Source organism: Abramis brama (assembly GCF_963993115.1).
Source record: "Abramis brama genome assembly, chromosome: 7".
Classification (NCBI taxonomy): domain Eukaryota; kingdom Metazoa; phylum Chordata; class Actinopteri; order Cypriniformes; family Leuciscidae; genus Abramis; species Abramis brama.
This window is the reverse complement of record NC_139969.1, coordinates 3,984,407-4,003,163: the sequence shown is the minus strand read 5'-3', so window position 1 is coordinate 4,003,163 and position 18,757 is coordinate 3,984,407. Positions and strand designations below refer to the sequence as shown.

Genomic DNA, 18,757 nt, shown 5'->3' with positions numbered 1-18,757 from the left:
CCACATAATAAGCTATTGTAACTGCGCTTATTTCCGTCATTGGTATAAGTGGCAGTGGGTGGAATAGACAAGAAATGTGCAGTTTTCTACCATCTTGCTAATAACGTTTCTTTAGTCATTCGGCAGTCTTGCAGCTTGAACCACTGCAGGAATCCACCCTTACAACCTTTACAATCAAAATACAGATTTAAACAATCCTAAAAATCAAACATGCGAACAATGTCAGCTACTACATTTTTCAAAACAGCAAAATTTAAAAGCAAAACCAAAAGCTAAACATACTTGCCACATTCGGTAGTCGATTACCTTGTATATATGTTTATATTGTATATACTTTATGTATAGTGGTGAAGTTACTGCAGCAAGTAAGCCTAATTAAAAAGTATGATAATTTTGCGCAAAGCACTTAAAGCACTAATATACAGGTATACTATATATATAATAAATTCAAATTATGAAAAATAAAATATTAAATTATGCATAGACACCAGCTTTGAACCTGACGTCTCTGTTCAGTTTCATCCTGAAGGCCAGAGATCCTCGGGGAGAACAAAACTGATGAAGTACTGCATTAATTAAAGAGTCTCAATGTTTATCCACACATGCGCATGGACGTCAGTCTCTGGGGAGAGACAGACGGAGGCTCTGGTGTATTATGGGATGCACTGAAAGAATCACAGATATTAGGAGGTTCTGCACGGAGGAGACAAATGATACCAGAAGGTTTGAGCAACAAAGAGAAGACCGAGATGTGGTGATATTTGTCATGCCTGTTTCCTCAGGCTGTCCTGAGCATCAGCGGGCTGTAAGGAAAGCTCAGTGAAACCTGAGAAGACTGCAGGAGAGAGAGAGAGAGAGAGAGAGAGAGAGAGAGAGAGAGAGAGAGAGAGAGAGAGAGAGAGAGAGAGAGAGCCTGTGTTTCTGCTCAACGCACAATCAAACAACACAATGAATGACAACAGCACAAGGTCTAATTGAAATTCTTCTCTTGTTATTTCCTGAAAAATATTCCAGACCCCCTACGAGCACCAGAGCGGCTTCACTGCGGGATCTACAACCTGGAGTCGCATAACCAGACTCTTAATTATTATCACCAAACGTCTAATACACACACCAGCTTATTCTGGCTAAGAGCCAATCAGTTGGACAGGAACAGACCACCTGACTGACACACAAAGATAACAAACACAGTGTGTTTTGTTTCCACCTGCCGTTTAGGGGTTTATCTGAAACAGCTTACATCACAAAAACACTCTTTCAAGCTCTCACACAACAGTGTTGGTCTGTGACTGACTGAATATAAAACAAAGATGAAATTTGACTTTTTAGACTTTGTGATACACTATACGTCTTGAGCATTAAATGCTACTTAGTGCACAAAACAAAACTCTGAACATCGAAATTTGAAATCATAAATCACAGTTCACTATCATTCAAATGTATGGGGTCAGTAAGATTCAATGTTGAAATAAGATCTAAAAATAATAATAATAATACAGAAAATACAATAATAGTGTGAAATGTTATTAAAAATATCTGTTTTCTATCGTAATATATTTTAAAATGTAATTTATTCCTGTGATCAAAGCTGAATTTTCAGCATCATTACTCCAGTCTTCAGTGTCACATGATCCTTCAGAAATCATTGTAATATGATGATTTGCTGCTCAATAAACATTTCTGATAATTATCAATGTTGAAAAGTGTTTCATATTTTTCTTTCTTTGATGAATAGAAAGTTCAAAAGAACAGCATTTATTTGAAACAGAAATCTTTGGTAACATTACAAATGTCTTTGCTGTCACTTTTAATTAATTGAATGTGCCCCAAAAATCTATTTGAATGATAGTGTTAACTTAATATTCAACAATATTATTGATCTGACTGTATTGATGCTGTTGTATGAGAACTGATCTGAGCTGTAAAGCTGTAAATCACTGTAAAGCTGCTTTGAAACAATCTCTAGCCCCGTGGTGAGAAGCAGAGAGTTCGCTCAGAGTTGGAGTAAATCACTCCGCAGAAGTAGCAGTGCTTCGCCTTCTGAGAATATAGTTCCCAGTATGTATACGGTTAGAAGATGGCTGTGTCTCATGTGACCTTGTTATCTGTACACGCTGTGACTATACAAATCACAACATGTAAATAGGAAAATGTTGACGTTATTTTGTCACTTTTTGGGAGCAGTGTGCTAGCTGGAGCCATTTACCTCCAGTCTTTGTGCTAAGCTAGGCTAGCGGTGGATGCGTCAGACAGAGTTACGGCACGCACGGAGATGAGAAGGGTATGTATGGACTTATCTAACTCTGGGGGATACGATGAACAAGCTAAAGTCCCAAAAAGTCGGCGTGTTCCTTTAACAAATAAAAAGTGACAGATGAACAAAGTATAACTGAAAGATCTTCGGAGATCTGTGGGTGAGGTGAGCACAAAAAAGTATTGTACCTCTGAAAATGCTTTTATGACAGTTCTGCGAAACTCAAACTGCTGTAGAAATAATGGTGAATCATGAGGCTATGAGCAAAACTGGAACATAAATGGTAACCAATGCGGGAACAGTTTTGCTCACATGTGACTTAACACATTTTTAACAAAACCAAGGAGAAAATGCAACATTGCAACTATTTAGTCCCATTTTGGAACAAGGCAAACACAGAAAATCTTCTTTAAAAAAGTAAGTTATATTATAAAATGTTCATAAGAAAATGTAATCCTTGAAAAAAAATCTTAAGAAATTCTCATATTTTCTATAAAATGACAGGATGTCATGTACGGCCTATTATCATGAGGTTTCTTTGTCTAACATATTTAAAAATGTATGCCTTAAAAATTTGTTAATATATATATACAAATATATAATTAAGTAGAAAACATCTCAAATATTCTTAATTGGCATCGATGGTTCCATGAAGAACCTTTAACATCCATGGAAACTTTCATTTCCACAAAAAATATTTTTTTAGTGCAAAAAGGCAAATTTAGTTTTTAAAAATGCTCTTCACTACTGTTCACTGAAAGGTTCTTTGAGGAACCAAAAATGGCATTGCTGCAAAAACCTTTTTGGAAGCTTTATTTTTCAGAGTGTATGATAAAAAGATGAGACTATTTTGTATTTTGAAACTACAAAATATATATATTTATATATTTTCTTACGTTTGAAAACATGATGATAGCATCTAAGAAGAACTTCAGTGTCCGTTTTTCTGGGATGTGCACATCTAAAAAAACACTGCAAACGAATATTCATCAGCCAATCAGATAAAAGCATCTTATTTTAAGAAAGCTGTTCATGTCTCCACTGCATCGGGAAGGCAGAACAGCGTCTTTCTTCTACCTTTTCCAATCTGCCCGGCTCAGTCAATCTCTTTTAGTATCCAGACCGCTTCCCAGCCTTCCAGATTTAGCACTCCGTCCGTCAACACACTTTTATAGCAGCGATAAAAATAAGCAATGCTTACAATTGCACAGACACACACACACACACACACACACACATACTGAGCAAAAACAGTAGCGGCACATAGCTGAGCTGAATGTGAAGTAGCTCACATCTATGACGCAAACAGCCCTGTAACATACAGTATGTGACATAAATATGTGTGTCATATTTCCTCTTCAGGCACTGTTGAGTGTGTTATGCGTTTGCATGAGCACACGGCATTACATTTCAAAGGATTGTCTGTGTCCAAAACACACCCGAGGCGAAGACTTAGACAATCAATGGAGAGAGAGAACTAGCCCACCGCTCGTTCATCAACCGTCTGAACTTGAGGTGTCCTGAGGGACAACAGTCATTCATACACATCATATCACAGCACAGGTTTGCATGACTGCATACATTTTTCCTGCTTGAAAGCGGATTTTTTTTTTTGCTGTTTGATGAGTCAAGCCGTCTGCGATTGTATCTTTGTAATACATAAGCGATTCAGGTCAGGTGCACGCGCGTTTAAAGTGCGGAGCGGCAGACAGTCTGAACATATTAAATGTTCATCTTAAGATACAGCTCAGCCTAAAAATGAAAATCATGCAGTCTTTTATCACATATTTACTCTCATGCAACCTGCTTTTTTTCCCTGTGGAACACAACAAAGAGTTACTTTAACATGATTGCTTTATTTGACGAACTTTGCACTATTATTGAACAAAACTGAAGCAACACTGAACTAAATTGAGCTGATTCTGAATAATGACTCTGACTGCTTTTTAGCTGAATGGTGTTCTGAATGGTGTTCGCTGCATAACTAATGAATGTTACTACTGTTATATTCTTGTTTATCACTGTGAAGCTGCTTTGAAACTATCTGTATTGTATAAAGCGCTGTAGAAATAAACGTAACTTGACTTGACATTGCAAGTTTTCTAAACATCGTACTCAACACCATATTCTGTCAATAGTTTGAATAGGTGCAAATGTGAACCAGAACTGAAAGATGTTCAAACATTCATAAATAAAAACATGTAATGCGCAGAACATTTAATAGTGTCTAATTTAAATTAGACTGCTGTATAATTTCTACCTATACTGAATAAAACTATGAATGACTTGTATTTACCACGCTGGGGGTGAGAAAATGTCTTGTAGCGTAGAAAAAAATTAAACATGACCTTTAAATAATAGCCTATTACTCACACAAATATACTTATTATACTTATTTATTTTTGTCATTTTTGTCCTTTTTGGATACATGTGGATGAGCAGATAATGAATATACACTGTTCAAAGGTTTTGGGGTCAGTAAGATTTTTTTTATTTTTTTGGAAATTAATACTTTTATTCTGTAAGGATGTATTAAATTGATCGAAAGTGACAGTTAACACATTTCTAATGTTATAAAATATTTATCATTCAAATAAATGCTGTTCTTTTGAACTTTCTGTTCATCTTGAAATATGGTTTCCTAAAAAATATGAAGCAACAGCAAAACCGTTTTGAACATTGATAAATATCTGAAATGTTTCTTAAGCAGCAAATCATCATATTAGAATGATTTCTGAAGGATCATGTGACACTGAAGACTGGCTGAAAATTCAGCTTTGATCACAGGAATAAATTACATTTTAAAATGTATTCAAACACTTATTTTAAACTGTAATAATATTTCACAATATTGCTGTTTTTACTGTATTTTTGATCAAATAAATGTATAAGAGACTTTTAACGGTAGTGTATATTTAGCACCTTTGCAGCTCAAAGCAAAATGACACTACAATAAAACCACAACATTGTTAGGTGAACTGTCCCTTTAAAGCTGAAGAGGCTCTTCAAGGGGAGAATTTTCCAAAGTGAGAGAATCACACAGCGCAGAGAAGCAGGTCACTCGTCCCTGACCCCTACAGGTCTATTCCCAACCCCCTATTTCTCTCTGTCTGTCTTTCTGTTTCCCTCCCTACCTCGTTCTCATCATTTCATTACGGCACTTTCAAGGACAGAATCACGGTGCACCACACACACGTACTTCACAAGGACATTGGCAGGACACTAATCTGCTACCTCATCAATTTTAGCTCATCCAGAGAGACACTGTAATATTGTGCGCACGTACACGCACATAAATCGTATACGCAACGAGTCTCTCGTCGTCAGTCCTCCACTTGAGGATACACGCCTCGAATTACTGGCTAAACAGATCGGGAGGCAATCCCTCTTTTTCAAAGCGACCAATCAGAGTGCTCCGTTGCCTCCGCCAATCTTTCTGCATGGTAACAGAGCTGGTAAACGATTGGCCGAGCAGGAACACTGAAGCCATGCCAAGTCTAATCTACTGTTACAAACACGACGCACAGAAATATGACAGCCACAACCAAGTCAGCACTGCGGTAGGTAGTACATAAGCTGATGCTGTAGCTGCGGTCTCATCCGGCTAATAGAGCCTGCAGTGAAAACAAACACACAGTCAGAAAGACAACTATCTGTCGCATTAGCAGTCATTATCCAATCAACACAAGAGCATCTGAAGAGTTGCTGACTCAACGCAACAGTGACAAACAAACCGTAACAGCTGCACAAACATTAGCTGCGCAGGCAGATGGAACAATAGCGACTTTAATGAGTTTTAATGGATGAGGAGGAGTAACATTATGAGGTCAAGGAATAGGCCTTGGCAACTAATTGAAAAATAAGTACTAAAGTACTTAAGTACTAAAATAAAACTAAATAGAAATATTTTTAAAAACGGACAACTGCTTTTTCAAGCTGTGCATTCGTGCTAGCTTTTTAGGCTAGCCTTACCCACAAACCCCTTGGAGGGGAATGCTTCTGTGGCATTTTCATGGGGACTTTGACAAAGCAAGGCTCGCGAGGCCAAAGCTAGCACAGCGTTTTTTAACTGTGTGAGTCTATGAGTTAAAGGTAGGGTAGGCAATTTGTTTTATAAACATTTTTGTTATACTGGTTGAAACTCTCTTCACATCCTGATAGCAATCAATAATAGAAGTGCTCTAAATATTAAAACATGTACATCTTCTATGGAAGTCTCAGGACCAAACATTGCATTTGGTTTGATAATCCTTCCTGCCTGTCAACCTATGTATTTCCATACCTCCGCGTACCAGACATCACAGTTCATCAGCGTGATCCATGAGGCTATGCGGAGCTGTAGACAAACAGTCACCGACTGCCACAAACAAACATCAGCAGCTTTTACAGTTCCTCCTGAACCAAAACAATGAGCTTATGCTGCGTCCACACACCCTGTTGTAACTGTAATTACGAGATGGCAACCCGTGACGTTCTACCCAGAGCTGTTCACGTCCTCAGACTTGGATTAATGTGTTTACATGTCAACACTATCAACGCTGAAATGAATCTGCAGCAGTCAGGTGGTACAGGTCAGCGCTCTTTAAGTTATGTTTATTACTATTGTAATGTTATGTGGTTTGATGGTCATTTACCACTGTCTCTTGTGACACTTTGCAGACTCTGCTGTGTTTTAAAGGAGGCGTGGCTTTATAGACGCTCTGAAGGGTGGGATCTTATGCTTTCAAAGCTAACTTGCTAATGCTAACCTCTATGCAATTGCCAACCCTACCTTTAAATAGTAGTGAATTTAGACAGATGTTGCCACTCACATGCAAAAGCAAACAGTGCATGACAAAGGAGTCTGTGGTCTCAACATGCAATTTTATGACACTGGTGTCCCAATTCTGCCAACATTCTCAAAAGGATATTATTAGTAGTATATTAGTAGTATATAATATATAGTATATTACCATTAAAAGCAAAGTACACAATATAGTAAGTGGAGAAGTATGCAAATTGAAATGCAGTAAATATGTAACCTTTTTTGTTTGAAATGAACAAAATTTTATATAAACTAGTACATCATAAAACTCTCTTCCAACCCATGTTTTTGTCTTACCCCAAATCACAATGGTACGCATATAATAATTATTGATATTATTGTTGGGACGATTTCCTGGGAAACTGCATAATGCTTTTGTCATTCCTCCATGCATGTTTACAGCATATCCGTAAATAAAGAAGGTCAGGCAACTACTATATGCAGTTGAAGTAGCTTGAAGCCGCAGCTGAACATCGAACCCGAAAAGAGTTTTGCAAGCAAAAAGGGAAAGAGACAATATCCGTAATAAAACATGAATCAACATAGAATCACTTTTGCCGTGCATTGACACAAAACAATGTTTAGTTCTCTAAACTAGTTACTGCTTTGCTCTATTTGCCTATAAATAGCCTTGCCAAGTTATAGTTTCCATCTGATATGAATAGCAATCGTAACGTCTAATGTCAGCATTGGCAAATTTTTGTAGCGTTATTTAAAAACAACAATGCATATAAGTTTTATGCTTAATCCGCTAGAAGGCTAAAAGTCACCTGGTGTAGCTTTATAGTCAGTTGTTTCTACTTCATTATTTCACACCTCATGCACAGTTGCTTTACCTTTTCCTGGTACTGGCGTCGTGAGGAGTCCAGCGATTGGATGAGGGCCGTAGCGTGTCCGATGAAGACGGCATAGCAGGTGGCACCAACAATCATGCTGAGCATTGTCAGCCAGATATCAGAGAGACTCTCCGGAGCTTGACGACCATAACCAATACACAACATGTGACTCATGGCTTTAAACACAGCAAATGAGTACAGCTCACTCCACGTGTCATTCTGCAGAGAAAGAAAGACAAACACAGAACATTAACAGCAAGAAACTGCAGCTCACATCACCTATGCCAATCTGAAAGCACTAAAAAGCATCAGTCTATATGACTTTTGCACTATAACACACTTTCATTCTATGGAAAACAGCAGCATCAACATTTTGCTTAATACCTATATGTTCACCAAACAGTGTCGTACAAATTTGGAAAAACATGAGGGGATAAAACCCTATATAAAAGGGAATAAAACTCGATAGTCCACTTAAGACATTCTACTAACAATAAGTAACTTTGCAACTACATGTCAACTAGCAGTGATTAGAGGATTAGTAGACTGGCATCTTAATATCTGCTAACATTTTATTTTAATGCTCCTCCAACAGGCATTATACTGACTATAAATAACTTTGCAAGTACATGTCAACTTATTCTACTAACCCTAACCTAACAGTCTAATAATACTCTAATGAGAATTGACATGTGTTGGCAAAGTTACTTATAGTTAGAAGAATGTCTAAAGTGGACTATTGAAATAAAGTGTAATCCATGAGGGTGTATAAATGATGACAGAATTGTCATGCTTGGCTTCAAGTGTGGCTCAAATAATATTATTTATAGGCCTGGTATTACAGAGAGGGCTTAGATTAAGCCAGGATTAGGCCTTAGTTCAATTAGGACATTTAAGTATAGCTTTTTTAAACATGCTTTAGAAAAAAACATTACTTGAGACAAAAAAAATGGCACTGATATATTTTAAATTTTGTCACTGAAAGTTGCTTTCAGTTAAGACAACTCAAACATGCATTTTAGTCTGGGACTAGCTTAAACCTTAGGCTTAAGTCTGTGAAACCGGGGGATAATGTTTTCTTTTCCACATTTGATGGATGCAAACCAAATTGAAAACAAATCTGGATTCAGTGGAAAAACAGCTTCATATTTAAACATGTCAGGTGGGAAAAATAACAATAGTAAAACACTGTAAATATATAACAATAAATCATTCAAATAGTGCAATGCTACAATGCTGTCACATGACCACACCATGTTGCATGATTAATTAAGCGAGTGCCAAATTTATCCACCATCCACAGAGCTGTTAATGATGGTAAGTGGGGGAGTGCTGGCGGTTTCCTTCTGAAGTCTACAATCATCTCCACTATTCTGAGCATGTTCAGCTCCAGGTTGTTATGACTGCACCAGACATCCAGCTGTTCAACCTCCTGCATAAATGCAGACTCGTAACCATTGTGTATGATTCTGATGAGTGTAGTGTCGTCCGCAGACTTCAGGAGCTCGACAGAAGGGTCTTTGGCAGTGCAGTCGTTCTTGTAGAAGAGAAGAGCAGTGGGGAGAACACACATCCCTGGGGGACGCCAGAGCTGATTCTGTAGGTGTTAGATGTGAAGTTGCCCATTCTCACTAGCTGTTGCCTATCTGTCAGAAAGCTGGTGATCCATTGACAGGTAGAGCTAGGAACAGAGAGCTAGGGTATTTTCGACCGCAGGAGTCATGTGATGGTGGTATTTAAAGTCAAACTGGATTCCACAAACAGGATCCTCACATAAGTCCCTGGTTTGTCCAGATGTTCCAGGATATAATGCAGTCCCATGTTGACTGCATCATCCACTGCCCTGTTTGCTCGATAAGAAATCTGTAGGGGGTCCCTGTGATTTCCCTCAGGCAAGCCAATACCAGTCTCTCAAACGACTTCACAACCACAGATGTTAGAGCAACAGTTCTGTAGTCATTAAGTCCTGCGATTTGGGTATTTTTCTTGGGATGGGGATGATGGTAGAGCATTTGAAGCAGGAAGGGACTTCGCACAACTCCAGTGATTTGCTAAAGATCTATGACAAGATGAGGGCCAGCTGGACAGCACAGGTTTTTAGACAGGCTGCTGAAACACCGTCTGGGCCTGGTGCTTTTTGGTTGTGCAGAGAGACTATAAGAGTGGGTGTGGGGTGTGAGACTGTGATTTTCAAATCTGCAGTAAAACTCATTCGGCTCATCAGCCAGTTGTTGATCCCCAGTCATTTTTCAGCTTTTCATATCTCAATCCAATTGAACATCTCTGGGATGTGCTGGACCAACAAGTTTGAACCAATGCGGCTCCACCTTGCAACCGACAGGACTTTAAGGATCTTCTACTAACATCTTGGTGCCAGATCCCACAGGACACCTTCAGGAGGCTTGCAGGGTCCATGCCTCGGTGGGTCGTTGCCATTTTGGCAAACATTAGGACCAACAGTATATTAGGCAGGTGGTAATTTTGGCTCAGTGGTGTATGCTTCATATTCTGAATGCAATTCATATTATAACCGAAATGTCTACAGTGCCACTTTCTAAACTCTTATAAATAAAGCATTTAGCTGCAGAGTGGATGGCTCTCAGACGTCTCGGGATGACAGAGATCAGTGTGTGGTGGGGCACTGCCAGCAGTCTCAAACAAGAAGCCATTAAATGTGCCCTTTTTAAAAATGTGTCTGCTGCCTGACTTGTGCTGACATCCGGCTAATTCCCAAGGCAAGATTAATTACAGTTGCTGTCCTCTGAAAACCGAAAACCATCCTATCTTGACTCTATAAGACCCCAGATTACAAATTGAAATGGTTACTCTATGTGTCAAGAGTCTAATAAAATATATTATATTTATTATATATTATTATAATATATTTAGATGTTTAGTTAGAAAGATTTTGCTGAATAGCATACTATTTGTAAGCATGTGGACAGTATGCAAATATGCATATTTTGCAGTATGCATGGAATACTACATTTGTCAAAATGTACAGTATAAAATATTTCCAAGTGTAAATAAAAAAAAAAGACCTAGATTTTCAATATAGCCTCAAGGTGCACCCCAATTCAAGTCCCACTTAAGCACTATTCTATGCCATTTTACAGTATAAATAGAGTGAGTAGTGTGTACACACTAGAAATACCAAAAATAAAAAGTGTACTTCAAATGATGATACACTTAATTAACCGAAAAAATGAAGTGTGGCGTGTTGGACACTTCATGCACTCAACTATTGCAGCTTTTATTACGTAGCCAAAGGGGAGGGGCTATCAAACTCCAATGCTGGATGACAAAATAACCTTCATACACTAAATAGTTTAGTACACAGTAAGGGCATAGTATGTACATAGTATATGATAAGCAGTATACTAGTATCCCATTCCAAACATAGTCTGAGTATTTTTCTCCCCCAAGACTATTAGGTGGCATTCAGAGTAGAAGGGAAGGAAGAAAAGGATTGTGAAATGAAAAAAATGGCAAATGAGGAAAGTGTCAGAGTGGGCAGGTCACTGTAAGAACACTGGAGTGAACAGGCATGAATTATACATTAGTCAAGAGCACTTTGCCTCAAAAACAGAAGAAGTAGAGAGTCTATACTGAAACTCTTGACACACACACACACACACACACACACACACACACACACACACACACACAAGAGACATTGCGTTTGCAGACACAAGGGAATAGAGTGGATGGAGGAGGACACATTCTACAGCAGTCTATAATATCAAGTATATACTAACATAAACTTGCAACTACATTGACTATGTTGGGATAGGAATACTTGCATGCTGTTTAGTGCATACTGCATATTGTTTTTTTTAATTGTATGTGATTTAATTGTATGTGAAACAATGCATATTGTATGTGAAACGTATGCAATATGTAACAATAAATCTTTCAAAAGGTAGAATGCTTCAATGTTGCCTCAATTTAGCGAGAGGCGTCCATTTATCATCTGGGAAATTAATATAGTAATTTTGCATTTTAAATACAATTTTGTAAGCAAATGTCATAACATTTGGCAGTCAGATCATATAACGAGTCAAGAAAGAGAGATCAAAAATCGTGCTTGATATCATTTCTGGTTCACTTGTCACATTCAAAATATATTGTTGTATAAGATTACTCATACCGTGATATGAGATTTTGGTTCAGCCTACAGCAAAAATACTATTTACATATATTTGCATTCATGCATTTAGCAGATGCTTTTATCAAAAATGACTTACAGAGCATATGTAACTTTTTTGCCAGTAATATGATAAGCTAGTCTAAACATACTAATATGTTTTGCAAGGAATTCCCATCTGTAACTAGACTAAAATAGTAGTAGTATAAGTGTACTGATAAAGGGTCTGTCAATCCTTTCTTGACAGAAAGGAAGAGAAAATGTAAGCCATATAGGATCTGAGACGCTTTCTTGACATCGCTCTCCCATTCATTGGCTCATGCCCTGGTCTGCAGTGATAGGGCAAGAGGCAGTATGGGAAGACACTCATTAACCATACAGACACGCGTGCCCTGTGGCTGATAAGCTCTGCGAATATCCAACTCTTGGATTGTGCCTGTAATAGTGCAGTCGGGCTGCCAGCCTGTTCAGACTCTATTTGCAAGAGCTTATCTAAACGTACAGCAGTCCTCGCATGCGACGACACGCGCTGATGCCCAGGCCCTGAGACACCAGATGCTGTGTAATATATGTTTTTAATCTCAGCCAAAACAATCCAACATCTCTTCACCCATCCATTCATCTCTGCGTCTGACCGAGTCAGTGCCGCTTTTCATCTCAAACATAAATGCAGCAAGTCAGGCAGAAAAGCTTCCTGGGGAAATTATACTAAACGTCAGTCTGCTCTTCGCGAGGAATACATTCAGATGCGGAGTAAATTACGGAGGAAAGCAGGATTACATTTATGATTGGTTCTGAATGACACCAAGACGTTATTTATCCCCTATTGACTTGTGGCCTGTAGAGAGACACAGCAGTTGTGCATTAAAGTGCTGCAAGGATGATGTATTATTGAAGGCCAAAACCTGAAAATGAGCATATTAGCACTTTTGGTTCCATCGTCCTTAAGATTTAACGGGTTAAATGTCTGTGGTGTAGACAAGCTCAAGATATTTTCCTATTTTACTCGACAACATCGGCAATCCTATAAGATCACACTGTACGACACTGATCTAATAAACGTAGATGTAGACTGTAGGGTTGCTAACTGTCCCGAATTAGCCGGTACGACTCGTATATTGGGCCTAATTTATTTGTCCCGTACGGGATCTCCCTTGTCCCGTTTATTGACTGCTACGCTGATCTAACCACGCACTGACTGATACAACAGCAACACAAAACTTGAGAATGATCACGACACCAGTCATCATCCAATCACAGCCCATACTCATAGACCATACGAATAACAAACTCTAAATTGAGAATTAATTATTCTTTTGGGACAAATCATTGTTTGATTTGCGAACAGAATCCTCTGCTGTCTGGTTGCTCCCGGTTCGATCCGGACTCGCGCTGGTTAATCCCTTTCACTGTCCGACCGGGTTTTGATTTCGGCAAATCAGTTCAAATTCAAACAACGTGATTATTGTTCATGAGTCCAACATCCAGCCACGCAAGAAAACATGAAATCTTCCTGAGGGAATAATATGCTGATGTAATTTGCTGCCCAATACACATAAAAAAGTCAGGATTCTTTGATGAATAGAAGGTTCAAAGTAGATTTATCCGAAATAAAAAAACTTTTGTAACATTATAAATGTCTTTACTGTCACTTTTGATTACTTTAATGCATCCTTGCTGAATAAAAGTAGGCTATTACTTTCTTTAATTTCTTTAAAATGTAGTGTATAATGTTACAAAAGCTTTCTATTTCAGATAAATGCTATTATTTTGAACTATGGTTTGTGTAATGTGACCTTTTCTGTGTGACCTTAAAATTCGTTTTAGAATTAAATTGTACATAAATAGGTTAAGCAAAACAAATGTGTTTATGTCTGAGAACCTTTTAAACACACTCGAACCTGAAATGACATATACTGTGATACAGTACAAATATTTGGAGTGTCCCTTATTTTCCTGTAAAGAACCACGATTGTCCCGCATTTTTCTTTTCTGAAGTTGGCAACCCTAGTAGACTGTACGACGATGACACCTATTGAATCGTAGGCTACGACGCAAGATAGCATAGAAGAATAAAACATCATCAGCGTGCGCTAGTGGTAAACTAATAGAGCAAGATGAATCACACTTGTGGTTTTTAATGTGAGCTGAAAAAAGAGGAGGAAGCAAAAGAGGAGAATATGGATGTGCGCCATTTCATGTTGATTTTTATTGGCTCGTCAGTATCTGTAGGTCGTAGCAGCAAACACACACTGTGAGATGATCATGATGAATTCTGACACCGTCAGTAAACGATCACAGGCTGTGTTTGGTCGCAAGTCCGTGACAATGGCCGTCTTTGAGTCACGATTGGTCATGTTTCATCTCGGACGGCCCAAAATCGTACAGTGTGTACCGGGTATTAAAGGAGGTTGCTAGCAAGTGTCTCGATGAAGAGGTTGTCAGGGACATTAAACATTATCAGCTGAACAGGCAAACTCATCTACTCACTTTCACAACCTTATTGTGTTAATAATCACACTCATGCACACTATTATAACTCAAACTTTCAGGGAATTATATATATTTCTTAAATAAAAATGGAAGCTTAATGGTGGTGACTGTGAAGTCATGTGACTATGGCATAGTTCGTTTAGCGTTTTACCTGGTGATTGTATTTAGGCTTTAAAATTCATAGAAGTTGTTCATTTGTGCAGATTATCAAAAGCCAATGGAAAAGCCTACTGGGATTTTGTCGAGGGAATCAGGGCGACGCTAACTTACAGGATGGCCTACAAAAATCCATCATCCCTGCAACTATCAATTGCAATGAGGATAATATTATTTTTCAGAGCTGGCACTTTCGTTGCTCAGGAGTTTCATTGGGGTATCAACTTCATCTCAGATGTTTCTCTTAAAATTCCTGATGAGAAATAAAACAAGTACCAAAATATAAAATGAACATTTGAGATTTTGGCCAAGACAAATCTTTGCACAGTGGTTGAGAACTCTTCTGAAACTCAAGAGAGAAGCAGAAGGCTTCAGCATAAATCTCCATTTCATCTCCATTTAATCCCCAACAAAATGAGATATTAATGAAACGCTCATTCCTTTTAACAGGCACACGGATGAATATATTGGTGCAAACATAAGCAGTATCAATGCAGGTTAAAATTAATGAATGTGCAAACTTACTATTATCAAAATAAGAACTCAACTTACCATTATTTAAAGTCATCAATTAGGTCAGAACCTACTACTGCAGATATATTATGCCATATTTAAACGATTTTTATTAATTTTTTTATGATAAATGTAAATTTTTGAATCCATCTGGAATTTATTGGATTGAGAAAAGTCCCTATATGATGTGGCTGAATGGTAAGAGATGAAAATTAAAGTTGAAAATAAGGTGTTGTCTATTGAACAGGAAATACTTAGATGGAGACAAACACTTTCTCTTTTCTTTGGAATAATCTGCATTGATGAACTGCTTACGATATCACCAGGAAAAGTAAATGGGAACAATTTTGACTTTCATGTTGACTAAATAAAACTATGTACAACATACACATTAAGTCAAAATAAACACATTTTGGAGTAAGGAGCAGTCAGCCTTGATTATAACGGATTCTGGGAACCAACCCATACTGTGACCGGCCGCTTTATTCCTCCAGGTCCATGTTAGCGACAGTGTTTTCCCAGGAGGGACGAATACGTGTGGTGAGAGGACTGAGAGCATCTCTGTGTCCCTGGAGGGGTTTTCTCAGAGGGACGGAAATAACATACTGTGTTTAATCCACTTACACATGTGAGTCTACACACACACACACATGTTGGGTTTTCATGCTTTATGGGAACTTTCCATAGACAATGATTTTTCTACTGTATATTCTCTCCCCTAACCCTAAGCCTACCCTTATACTCACCCATCACAGAAAAAAATCTGTATTTTCACATTTTCAAAAAACATCACTTATAATTTATAAGATGTTTTCCTCATGGGGACCAAAATATGTCCCCCAAGGACAATGATTTCAGATATTGCAATCTCATACACACACACACACACACACACACACAGCATCTAAACCCCAGTCACAACACAGGAAAACTGATCACATTTAATTAGCTCAGGCTATTACAGCTGAGACCTATATTTACTGTGTATATATGTTTGGAGTCAGTAACATTTTCCTTTGTTAGGAAATTAACACCTTTATTCAGCAAGAATGCATTAAATTGATCAAAAGTGACAGTAAAGACAATATTTAGAACTTCAAAGGATCATAAAAAATAATTTACACAGTTTTCAGCCCGACTGTTTTCAACATTGATAATAATAAGAAATTTTCCTTGTGCAGCAAATCATCATATTAGAATGATTTCTGAAGGATCATGTGACACTGAAGGCTGGAGTAGCTTTGCCTCACAAGAATAAATAGCACTTTACAATATATTAAAGGTGAAATGATATATCACAATATTTCTGATTTTAACAACAAATATTTCCTGGTTTAATTGAAAATAAATGAATAAAATAGACAGAAACCACAAATTTCTTGGTCAGTGGTGTAAGCAAATTTGTAACAAAGCACATGTGAACTTCTGGGAACCAAAAGATAAAATGTTCTTGCTTCTCTTCTGCATATCATTTATATATCAGAAATAAAATCCACAAAAAAAACACACATGTTTTCACTAGTGGACTCCACTGTGTCCACTGATGTCTGCATACCCTTGACTTCCTGCTATCCTAATAGATTTATGTTAACGCTGAGCAACACACACACACACACACACATACACACACACATCAGTAGGCCTATTTGTATACAGAAAATTCACAGCACGTGCAACTCAGATGCCTCAGCATGCTTTGATTTATTACCGTCCGTTACCATAAACCTCACAAAAAAAGCACAGATTATAATAATTCAATGTTTTTTTTCATACAGTGTTCTCAATTCCTGCCATTTGCTACATGTAACTGCAAAACTTCACATCTTACAACTTTCAAATAAACTGTATTTAGAATTTGAGGAACTCTATTTAGAAATCTTGAGGAATTCTAATCTGTCTATAGTTAAGCTGCAGTTATTTTGTGCACAGCAAAAGGGCAATTCACATTTCACTGACAGACGCCGACTAACCAGATAACAGTGCGTCACTTCTCAGGCATTCATCGACCAGACAAGCACCAATTCGGCACATTCAATTGGTGAAAACAAGCACCGACAGACATCACTCCGCAGAAGTAGCAGTGCTTCGCCTTCTGAGAATATAGTCCCAGTATGTATACGGTTAGAAGATGGCTGTGTCTCATGTGACCTTGTTATTCGTACACGCTGTGACTATACAAATCACAACATGTAAATAGGAAAATGTTGGCGTTATTTTGTCTCTTATTGGGAGCAGTATGCTAGCTGGAGCCATTTACCTCCAGTCTTTGTGCTAAGCTAGGCTAGCGGTGGGTGCGTCAGACAGAGTTACGGCACGCACGGAGATGAGAAGGGTATGTGTGGACTTATCTAACTCTGGGGGATACGGTGAATAAGCTAAAGTCCCAAAAAGTCGGCATGTTCCTTTAATATGATCAAACCTCAATGCATCACCTCAGGGGCGTCAGACTGGGGGTAAAACCAGTACTGATTACCAGGGCCCCAAAGGGAGAGAGGGCCCTTGAAAAGTCTGGAATATATTTTACTTTACCTGGATATTTTCATTTCCTAATTAAATTTCATAACGAATGTCAGATGAAATGTAAAGTTAGTGTATTGGCTGAATAACTTGGTTGATTGACTGACTACATTTTGTATACAAAAAAGTGAAAGAAAAGTTAAGGTCTCACGGTCCCACCCCTTGCTAATGCGCCAAATTAGTCCATTTGCACGCATTTTGTTTATGCTAGTTGGTTGAGCATCTGGTGGAGCGCAAACCTCTGCTGTAGAAATGTCTTTCTCAAAGAAAGCCAAATCAGGCCACCAAAAAAAAGGAAAGACAGGAGTAGGAAAGAAAACAAAATGAGGGGAAACAATTGGTAACTGACTTCTTTTCAAAGAAAGTTGAGCACAAACTAGAACACGAAATCTATAGTGCTAAACTGCTTATATATCTCCGCGATTGTTAGTGCTAAAAATGAACTGAGACAACCCGTTGAAAGAGCAGAATATATACTTTCAGATGATAATTTGGTTATACATCCAATCTGAGGTAAAGGCTAAATAAATAAACTGTACACTAACAATGCTGTTTGCATAACATACCATTATAATAGCCTAATTTTAAACATGTTTAATTTTAAATTAATAGACTATAATATCTAAAATTAGCAATAATAGGCTAATCAGTGTCATAGGTAGCTTGGTAGCTCATTAGTACTAAAACTAGATTAAAGACGCATCTTTTCGGCCAGGCATTCATATAATATTGTTAATCTTACAGTTCAAACTACAATCCGGCCTCTAGTTCATAAATGCCAGAGGAGAACTGGCCCCCGACTGAGCCTGGGTTCTCCCAAGGTTTTTTTTTTTTTCTCCATTAGGTCACCTGATGGAGTTTTAGGTCACCATTAGGTCACTTGATGGAGTTTTTTCGGATCCTTGCCACTGTTGCCTTTGGCTTGCTCAGTTGGGGATATTTTGGGGATATTTAATTTTATTTTATCAATCAATAAATTCCACTAGAAACAAACCTTGTTGTATTATTTTATTTTAATTTAATACTGTGAAGCTGCT

At 37.9% G+C, this 18,757-nt stretch overlaps 1 protein-coding gene across 1 annotated transcript in view; it reads right to left on the bottom strand.

Annotated features, from left to right (window-relative positions):
- LOC311085977 (potassium/sodium hyperpolarization-activated cyclic nucleotide-gated channel 2) overlaps positions 1-18,757 on the bottom strand; it is a gene marked incomplete at its 5' end in the record, with an annotated part of 66,469 nt that overhangs the window by 18,794 nt on the left and 28,918 nt on the right. Inside the window, one exon of the mRNA XM_084118597.1 lies at positions 7,895-8,113. Within this exon, the coding sequence (XP_083974723.1) occupies positions 7,895-8,113 (219 nt within the window). The remainder of the gene's footprint in view (positions 1-7,894; positions 8,114-18,757) is intronic.